Below are 10074 nucleotides of genomic sequence, written 5' to 3' on the forward strand. Positions count from 1 at the left end.
GTACAAAAGAACTTGTTTGTGACTTTAAAAAAAAAAGGAGAAGAAAAAAGCTCGCTTTTGTCGGGTCCACGTGTCAAAATTCAGAAATGAAGCTATGGAGGTTCTTCAATCAAACAAGTGAAAGAGTATAGCCTTTAACAAGTTAAAAACAATATTGAAGCTGGTTGTTAGATTAGCATTCGCATTAGGTGGTCTGAGGTCTTGAGACCATCATTCTGTTAGGCAGTTTTTCCTATTGTGTTTTTGAAGGGCCTCTCTCTTTTCTTTTGCTTGTCTTGAGGTAGGTCATCTCCCTCTTCCTCTCATCCCCTCCTCCCCTCCCCTCCCTTCTCTATATTTCAAAACCTTTTTTCCTGGTTTGGAAGTAGTATTATGGGTTTTACAAAAAATTCATTTATTTATGTATATTCATTGCTTTGATTATCTTAGTCTTACATCCTTCTACCTTCATCTGTGATAGGTTGTCTTTCGTATACTTGCTAAAGTTGGGTGAGTCTGCATCCTCAATTATTATATGCTACGGGGTTGAGATGGAGAGGATATCCAAGTTGTCAGAGGTGGCCTTTAGTGACGTAACACGATTTATGTCGTGCCTACCAAGCTGTTTGGCAATTATTTATGGGAATAGTAATTCCTGGGGAAGTGGCTTAGTTATGTGCCCATTTGAAGAAAATAGAAACAATGATAAAAAATTATGTGTGCTTATTAATGTGAGCTACCTTTTTTTCAACTTGTTTTTGGAGGAGGTTCTTGGGATGTTCCTTTTTTGTTTTTGTTTCCCTCATTACTGTGTGCAGTTACATCTAGAAGACAAGACTATCCATGAATGAATGTAGTACCAGCAGAAGAACTATTTGTGTTTGTGGGTAACGCTATTGTTTTGGAAGTACTGAGTTTGGCGAGCGTGTTTTATGATTACAAAGCAATGTGAGCATTTATACTAAATTTCCTACTTGCATTTATGCATGCTGAAATCCAAATATTAGCTATGTTAAATCTAGTGACCTTATTTCCTAGAGATTTGTGTCATACACCAGACATGATGAACTGCAAAAGATATTAAATCTAGTACTCTTATTTCCTAGAGATCTGTACGCCTCGGTATACAAGATTGCATCTCCCCATAAAAAAGTGTATCCTGAGGGAGTCGTGTATCCCGAGGTGAAAAGAACTACAGTTTCCAAACTTGTCCATGTCAGTGAGTCAATTGGGTATGCTACCTGACAAGTCATTTTATCAGGACTAGGTGTTGAATATGCTACATGGGCAAGAGAAATTTTGTCGATAAATGCTGTAGTGACATGTGGGACACATTTGACATGGTGGTACTCACATAACCATGGATTAGGGGTTGCAATGGGTTGGATCGTGTTGAGGTAGAGGTGTACATGGTTCGAAGTGGTTTGGATTTTGGCAAAATTAAAATTGAATCAAATATGATTGGTTCTACAAATTTGGAACGGAATCGAACCAATCCAAAAACCTTATAGAATCGAACTAATCCAAATCAACCTTGGTTCGGATCAATTCTCGGTTCTCATACTTTCAAAATAGAAAAACTAGTATTTTTTTCTTTCAAAAGAGGAACCTTTTGGATTAGATAATAAATAATGTCTATTTTTAAAATGAAAATGATTTTATGATTAAATTTTGATTGAAATCTATATATATTAAAAATTAGAGGAAGCTCAATGAGATTAAAAAAAAAAATTACAATTTTAAAATTGGTATTTTAAATGAATTAGTGAGAAAACTAATCTATAAATAATATATTAACAAATCCAAGCTTAGATTCGTATAGTATATTTCATTTAGCAAACACGGCATAAAGGTTCTCGTAAAAAAACAAGGAATTAAACTCTTTGAAAAAGTTTTTTCATAAATGAGTTAATTCATTTAAGAGTTGAGAGAGAGATTTGTGTATATTTTTTATGAGTTTTTGTTAGAAAAAAAATAGATGAGATAAAGTTGAAGACTTTGATTTTATATATATGATAATAGATACTTCGGATTAGTTCGGTTATCGGATTGGTTCGATTTTATTATACTCCTAATCCGAAATCAAATCAATCAGATTTTTTTATATACAATCCGTACCCGAACCAAACCATACTCAATCCGAACCAATCCAATCCAAAATGCTTCGGATTGGTTCGGTTCTCGGATTTACCCAATCCAATGTGCACCCCTATGTTGAGGTAAGGATGTTATGAAAATTTACCAAATCCAAACTTTACCCATTTAATAATCGTGCTAAAAATTTAAACTCAAACCCAACTCATTTATAAGTAGGTATATCTGATCAAATCCATATATAACCTGTTTAATAAAATTTTAATCTTTATTTTTTTTAAAAAGTAACAATTCTACTACTTAAATAAAATATTATAACTAAAAATAAAGTCACACAACTATAAATTAAGTTCCATGGCAAAAATAATCTTCTTTTGATTTGTTTTTTCAAACTTCATATAATTTTATCCTTTACAATCTTGTGGCGTCAAATCATGTTTTTGGAAGTGATGAATTGGCGTGGTCAGAAAGCTTTGCTTACCAACTTAGGCAGGATAGTGTTTTTCATCATCATCATTATTATTATTATTATTATATTTTTGACCAAGTAAAGTATATTTCATTATCTCATATTCTACTTAGACTTAGTAAGGGTCGTTTTGCCAACATGAATCACCTTATTAGAAATGAAACACTATGTGTAAACATATTAAAAGTATAAATATAAATATAAATAAACAACAGTAAGGAAAGTATTTTTTCACTTTCAAACTAAAAGTTTAGGCATTAATAATTTAAAAAATATCTTAAAATACATTCTAAATTTTTATAGGATTAAAAAAATAAAATATATAATAAAAAATTCTAAAAAATTACTGTAAAAAAATGGATAATTTAAAAAATTCTTAAATAATTATTGATATATTTCAAACTACAAGTTAATGATAAAATAAAAATAATTAAACATGTTAAAATGGGTCAAGTAGTTGATGCCCCTAATCCGAATCTATCCTATTTAATAATCGTATTAAATGGATTGATACTATTATAATCCAAATCCAATTTGACTCGACTCAAATCTACTAACTTGGCGTCTTTTTCAAGATGTGTTTCGTCCGATCGTATTAAAATTGTCACTTCTAACCGTGGATGCTTTTTTACTTTTACTTGTGCCACGCGGAAAATCATCTATGGTTATGTGCGTGCCATCATGTCAGATGTGTCACCAATGTGCCCCGTGTCATCCCAGCACGGACTCAATTTTGTCAGCGAGGTGATTGTAACGAAGAGCGCGAAGAGAATAGATGGTGATAGGTTGCTCTACTTCTACTTGGTGAGCTACTGACTGAGTCGAGTTGACATTCCACTCAGTCGAGTTTTAAAAGATAGGATAGGATTGAACAGTCCAAAAGGACGTTCACGTGTGCCATTGTTGGCGATGGTTACAAAGTCTATCCACCAACAAGAGGACCTACTCTCTCTCTCTCTCTCTCTCTCTCTCACTGTGTGTGTGTGAGAGAGAGAGAGAGAGACAGAGAGACAGAGAGAGAAATAGAGAGAGTGATGTGGTGTCGTAGATCATATTCAACCCATCGTCTTCTTAGCCTTGTGGTCTCACTACTACTCTCAATAACCACACTTAGAATCAGAGGAAAACCATGTCTACAATTCTCAACAAATTCTACAAGTTTCAAGATTGCTTTGTTTGCAGACCTTCACTATGGAGAAGCAACATCAACAGAGTGGGGCCCACAACAAGACATCAACTCTACAAAAGCCACTTCCTTCTTCCTTGATACAGAAAACCCAGGTCTACTCATTATTATTTTCCTTTTAATATCATTGGAAAAAAAAAAAAAAATTTGGTTTTTTTTTCTTAGAATATTGTCTAGAATGCTTCATTTGATGAATTTCCCTCCAAGATCAGATCTTATTGACATAATATTTATTATTAGATCGTATGGTTATTGCCAACCAATTAGATTCCAGTTCGACACGTGGCACCTGGTTTTTCAGTTATTCTCTCAGCCATTTTTATTTTAATTTGTGTGTAATAAGTAAAATTTGGGGTGCTAATAGTAGTTCTCTACTATTTTATTCAATCAGATGCTTATTTTTGCCTTCCATCTTTTACTAATTTTTTTTATACAGAGTAGCAAATTTCCAGCAAAAAATTGCCGACACAAAAATCAAATCAAGAGGAATATTCTTAGATGCTTTATATTAAAATGACCTAAAAATACCATTTAGGACTCAAAACATCATCATTGGTATTTTGGTCACCCAACTGAGACATGGGTACTATGGTCATTGTGTGGTTTTCATCTCCTCGATAATACCAAGAAATCATTATACAGCAATTAAGAATGATGGAAGTAGAAGGTTTGTCTCCAAAAAGTTTCACCAAATTATCTTCCTTCACATATCTTCTTCTCCTCTTTCAAATCAACCTCACTATTACATCCAATGGTCACCAATTGAGTCAACAACAACAAGGTCAACAGATCTTCCTAATCCGCACAACACCAGATAAATACCTCCTATTCTCTTCGAATTCTTCATTCAAGATTGCCTTGTTTGCTGATCTTCACTATGGAGAGGACGCGTGGACTGATTGGGGTCCAACACAGGATGTCAACTCTAATAGGGTCATGTCTAATGTACTTGACAAAGAAACACCAGGTAACTATCATTTTTTTTTTCCCCTTAAAAAATAAAATTTTCAAAGTGTAAGACTTCTTTTTTACTGAAAATTATTTATTGTCCCTCTTGTGGTAAAATGTTTTTAAAGAAAAAAAAATGATTTTTCTGCCTCCATCCCAAGACTAAAAACCAACTCTATCTCAAAGAAATAACTTTTATTGAAATTGATCAATACAGGAGTCCTAGAAGAGTTTTTATAAAGAATTACATTACATCAATTTAGTCTTGCTGAGGGTGACACATTGACTTGGTGGTGCAGACATAACCATGGATGCTTTTCCATGAGATACTGAGTAAAAAGCATCTATGGTTATATGCGCACCACAACATCATTTGTGTCACCCCTATGTCCCCATTTGTGTAACTCCATCATTATTATTCTCATAATTCATGAGATACAACTTTCCTATTTTAATGATATATCTCATTTACATTTATGAGTCTAGATTGTAAGCACTAGGATGTCGGAGTAAAATCTTCATCACAATCATCTCACACCTCAACACATGTCCTGTAAGCGATAGTTCCAAAGAAGTGGCATGATGGCCCCACACTCCTTAAGAGCGTGGTCCTTACTTCCACCCACACCTCAACACATGTCATGTAAGCGACAATTCCAGAGAAGTGGAATGATGGCCCCACACTCTTAAGAGCGTGGTCCTTACTTCCACCCACAATTTGACACATAACGTAGAGAATATATTAGAGATTTTGAGGCCTTAATTCTTAGGATTGTGGCTTAGGTGGCATATGTTGAGGTGTGGGCATATATGATCCGGACTCTAGATTTATTTCCTACTACTTTGTAAATTAATGAGTGCAACTAGCCTTGCTAAGTCACTAAGGATTTCAGTCCTTGGGCTCAACTTGGCATACAAAACCATGATCCAATGCTTCAAGGTTATAGATGACAAACTTCTTTGAACTTTGAAAAAATAAATTCGCCGTTGAAATTGAATTTTAAATTTGGGAGTTATGTGAAGTTAAGTGGTTGTCCATTTTCAAAACCTTGGATCAAGCCAAAAGGAATTTTTTTTTTTATTTGAATTTTTCCATGAAATCTAGATAGATGTGGTGTTGGATTGCTAATGTGGTAATCCATTTAAGTTAGTAGGGAAAATGTTTTTCTAAACTAATAAGAATTTAATTTCGTGTAAGTTACATTTTCACACCTTGTCGTTTGGCATAAATCTATGATGACTCCTCAACATTTTTACCTCCCCTATTTTGAAAATTTTATTTAAATTAAAAAAATTGATTTTTTTCTATTATATTTTAGAAAGACATGGTACCATATTTTTTATTATTTGACTAGAGTTCGTTTGTGCCTATAGCACGGGCATCCTCTTTACGGTTAAAGGGGTAAAAGTGAAAAAAAAAATTGAAAATATATTATTTAATTTTTTAAAATTAATGGGATAAAAGATGAAAAATAATAAAGTGGGTTAAAGATCTACAAGAGGAAATACAGTAAAAGTAAAATTAGAGGGGTAAAGAGTATAATATATAAAGTGGATCCCACACAATTGTAATTTGATAGAAGGTTAATCCTCCACAACAATATAGTAAAGAGGGCCCTACAGTTGTGTTTCAGTATATAGATAAAGCATAATTTATTTATTTTTGTTGAATATAGATAGAGCATAATTGAAAAACCTAATAAAGTAAAAAGGTCTCAATATTTGGTCCTAAAGGGGCATATTTTTTCTTAGAAATTAGATTAATAGATATTACATTCATAAAATCTCATTTTTATATCAAATAATACATATAAAATTTTAAAAATCATTTAAATATATAAAAACAATCTGAACAACTGATTTGATTGAATTTTGCAAATAATACGGATCAATTTTATATTTGGAAATCACCCGACCAAATTGATCCAAACGACTCGATCAAATCAAGTAATGGAAGATCAGCTTAATTTTAAAAACCAATAGTTAGTATTTTAAACTATTTAAATAATTTATGGACATTGCCCAATTGTCCGTCCAGTCTAGCAATTTAACTAGGAACTAGAACGAATCAATGCACGATATCCGGGACCCAAAGTGCCCAATGAACTGAGTCCAAAAGCAAGCGTAAGCTACATATCCTAGAGCCACTGCACCAAGGTCCTCACATAAAACTCCAAAATTTTCTTATACAACATCAATTACTATCCCCCACCACATGTTTATTATCACACACCATCCCATTACTTTCTCTCTCCTCAAATATTCTTTCAAATCTTCAAGTTCCAAATAAGTCGAGCACTAAGCCTAATTAACTGTTTGGACTGTTGATATTGATTTCAAGTTGGTGATTGAGTAATTATAGAGAGTTGAAGAAGAAGCACAGTTTATAATAGTGAAAGTTAGATTTTGATTTCTAGGATTCAAATATATAGATTTGGATTTTGCTATGAGGGGATGAAGAAACTATTGGAACAACAAATACCCATGTTTTAGAATATTTGAACGAATCTTTCTTTCTCTTTCCCTCTACTTAAAATTTAAAACTAATTAATTTTTAAGAAAAATTTGGTGTGCCAATAGAAATTCTCTTCATTTTATTTAGTTGAAATTTCTTGATTTCTGTTGTGCCAAACCCAACAGATATTATATAACATATAATTAACAACATCTTAAAACATATATTTTTTATGACATTAAAAAGGGAGTGTGAGAGGTGCAACAAGGGACATTGTAAAATATTTACTCATGGAGAAAATTAACATAAGTAAAGATAATTTTCCCCATAAAATGTTATCTAATTTTCCATTAATTAATCTGAACGATCAACTTGACACAATAATTGTTGCAGACCTTGTAGTTTATCTGGGAGATGTAATTACAGCAAACAATTTGGCGATTGCAAACGCAAGTTTATATTGGGATCAAGCAATCTCTCCAACAAGATCTAGAGGAATTCCATGGGTAACTATATTTGGAAACCACGACGACGCACCATTTGAATGGCCGATTGAATGGTTCTCTTCCTCTGGGATCCCTAGACTTCTATGCCCATCGACGAATTCTTCATTTCCAGGTGAACATTGTAGAAAATGGTTACATAGTTCCTTTATTTAATTGATAAAAACATACAAGAATGTGCAGGAATCTGTATTCCAAAATTACTCAGCTAGTCATATATTTATTTATTTATATTTTATCAAAATGGGTACTGTTGTATTGACATTTTAATGAAATTATCATTATAGAAAGTAAAATCACAAAAATGTCCACAACGGATACCCTTTTTGATATATGTTTTTAAAAGTTGTATAATATTGCTCTCTAATATGATTTTTAAAAAAAGGTTCCCCATCCAAATCTTATCATAAAGATTTGGGGTTGGCTATGCAAATTTTTTTCCTCTTTTCAATTATGTCTAAAGCCATGTTTTTTATTAAATCCGATGCATTTGTTTTCATGTCAGGAGAAGAGTGTGGCTTCAAAGGCACACGACGTGTGGAATTAATGGAAAATGAGATCGAGCACGATACACTATCATACTCTAAAAATGGTCCTAGGTATCTTTGGCCAAGTGTTTCTAACTATGTACATCAAGTCTCATCATCGGATGATCCAAAAATACCTGTTGCATTTCTATATTTTCTAGATTCTGGTGGTGGGTCTTACCCAGAAGTCATATCAAGTGCCCAAGCAAAATGGTTTCAGGAGAAATCACAGGAAATCAACCCTGATTCAAGGTATAATAATTCAATGGAACTCCAATTAAATCGCTCTCCTTCCATGAGTTTTTTTTTGTTTCTCTCTTTTGGGGGAGTGATTGATGTTTCATGTTATATAGGGTGCCTGAGATAGTCTTCTGGCACATACCAAGTAAAGCTTATTCGAAAGTTGCTCCGAAGTTTTGGATACACAAGCCTTGTGTTGGTTCAATCAACAAGGAGAGAGTTGCTGCTCAAGAAGCTGAGATGGGGATCATGAAAATTCTTGTCAATAGGCCATCTGTAAAGGTATGGAGTTTATATATATATAATGTTCTTGTCATGGTTGAGATTAGAACAAAATATTGATCTAGAAACATTCAATATTTTGAGATTTTCTCAATCTGAGACAATTTCAGTTTTTTGCCTCGAGACAAAAAAATCATACATGATCTGGACCATGTAAGTATCTTCGAAATATGCATTATTCAGATATGCATAAATCCAAAGTGTTGAATTTTCTGTTTACACGAGTCATTGGAACCTAGCCCTACATATATTGAGATTTTCTTAATTTAAGAGACAAGATTTTAAACTCTGTACATATAAAAATATATATGATGCACACATGATCACCCTCAATAACAATGAAGCTTTTTTGCCACATATTTTCACAAATTGAAGTCTAGTTCAGAAAAAAAAAATCCAATTAGCATAAAATATATATATTTTAAAATGGCTTCCATTACTTAAAGGAAATCTATAAGTAATCAAACAATCGTAAGGCTAGCTAGGAACATACGAAAGCCATGACAGTCGATCGTCTTATCATGGTCCAAATTAAAAGGGGTGATTATAGATAGAGTTGTATTTGTTGATAATCTTATTAATTAATTTGTGTCCATGGGATGGGACTAATTGCACATGGATTTTGGGCAGGCTGTGTTTGTTGGACACAATCATGGGTTGGACTGGTGCTGCCCCTACAAGAAGCAGCTTTGGTTATGCTTTGCTAGGCATTCTGGATATGGTGGTTATGGGAACTGGCCAAGAGGAGCTAGAATTATTGAGATCACTCAACAACCCTTCTCCATCAAATCATGGATTAGGATGGAAGATGGTCACAAACATAGTGATGTTGTCTTAACTTCTTCGTGTGTTTCTTGACTTCATGTATCATTTTTATTATTATTATTATTTATTTAACCCTCCTTTATTAAAGAAACACTGCATTTGTAGTACAATTGCCTTGAAATAAATGTTGGATTTACTTCCTTTTTACCAATTAATTTTCTAATTTTTAAAGTAAAATTGGAATTTTAAGGTTTCTTTGATATTTATTGTTGGTAAATTAAGTTGTACAAGAAAATGTTTTTTCTAAAGAAAAAATCTTTGGAGGATAGTCTTTTGTGGTTTTTAGGGAAGTAGAAATTATCTTAAAAACAATATTTTTATGTGGGTGACTTATTTTGTTGGAAATATTTGTAGAAAAAATTTATGGGTGTTTCAACAATACTATTAATATAAATTTTGTTAGTAGAGGGAAAATAAAAATAAAAAAAAAATAAAAATAAAAACACGAATCTCAGCAGAAGAAAAACCTCTGCTCAGGTTTTCTAAGTTTTCATAGCAACCCAAATAAAATGCTATAAAATAAGTACTTAAAATTCAAATGAAAATTAAATTTTTTAGAATGTCAA

General features: G+C 32.6%; 2 protein-coding genes across 6 annotated transcripts in view; both read left to right on the plus strand.

Annotated features, from left to right (window-relative positions):
• The window catches only part of LOC147396936 (protein transport protein SEC24 A-like), a 99241-nt gene extending 98296 nt beyond the window's left edge, over window positions 1-945 (plus strand). For all 3 annotated transcript variants that reach the window (XM_086452266.1, XM_086452267.1, XM_086452265.1), the window contains one exon: window positions 461-945. The gene's annotated coding sequence lies outside the window, so the exon portion shown is untranslated. The remainder of the gene's footprint in view (window positions 1-460) is intronic.
• Window positions 946-3394: 2449 nt separating this feature from the next.
• On the plus strand, window positions 3395-9650 carry PAP16 (purple acid phosphatase 16). Of its 3 annotated transcripts, none has more exons than XM_086452270.1 (5): window positions 3395-3823; window positions 7525-7749; window positions 8140-8413; window positions 8515-8683; window positions 9314-9647. In XM_086452270.1, exons 1-5 carry the CDS (start codon window positions 3577-3579, stop codon window positions 9539-9541), a joined length of 1143 nt encoding a protein of 380 aa, XP_086308396.1. In that variant the 5' UTR covers window positions 3395-3576; the 3' UTR covers window positions 9542-9647. The 3 variants fall into 3 exon arrangements, with proteins under 3 accessions (XP_086308396.1, XP_086308395.1, XP_086308394.1); XM_086452269.1 differs by lacking the exon at window positions 3395-3823 and adding an exon at window positions 3845-4695 and having other exon boundaries at window positions 8146-8413; window positions 9314-9650; XM_086452268.1 differs by lacking the exon at window positions 3395-3823 and adding an exon at window positions 3849-4695 and having other exon boundaries at window positions 9314-9648.
• The last annotated feature ends 424 nt before the right edge of the window (window positions 9651-10074 follow it).

This window comes from Akebia trifoliata, chromosome 8 (genome assembly GCF_017979445.1).
Source record: "Akebia trifoliata isolate Shusen 1 chromosome 8, ASM1797944v1, whole genome shotgun sequence".
Classification (NCBI taxonomy): Eukaryota; Viridiplantae; Streptophyta; class Magnoliopsida; order Ranunculales; family Lardizabalaceae; genus Akebia; species Akebia trifoliata.

Coding starts and splice junctions, on each gene's coding strand:
- PAP16 (XM_086452268.1), top strand. CDS start 4,380: ATGATGGAAGTAGAAGGTTTGTCTCCAAAAAGTTTCACCAAATTATCT. Junction 8,414..8,514: donor GAAATCAACCCTGATTCAAG/GTATAATAATTC, acceptor CATGTTATATAG/GGTGCCTGAGATAGTCTTCT. Junction 8,684..9,313: donor TCAATAGGCCATCTGTAAAG/GTATGGAGTTTA, acceptor GATTTTGGGCAG/GCTGTGTTTGTTGGACACAA.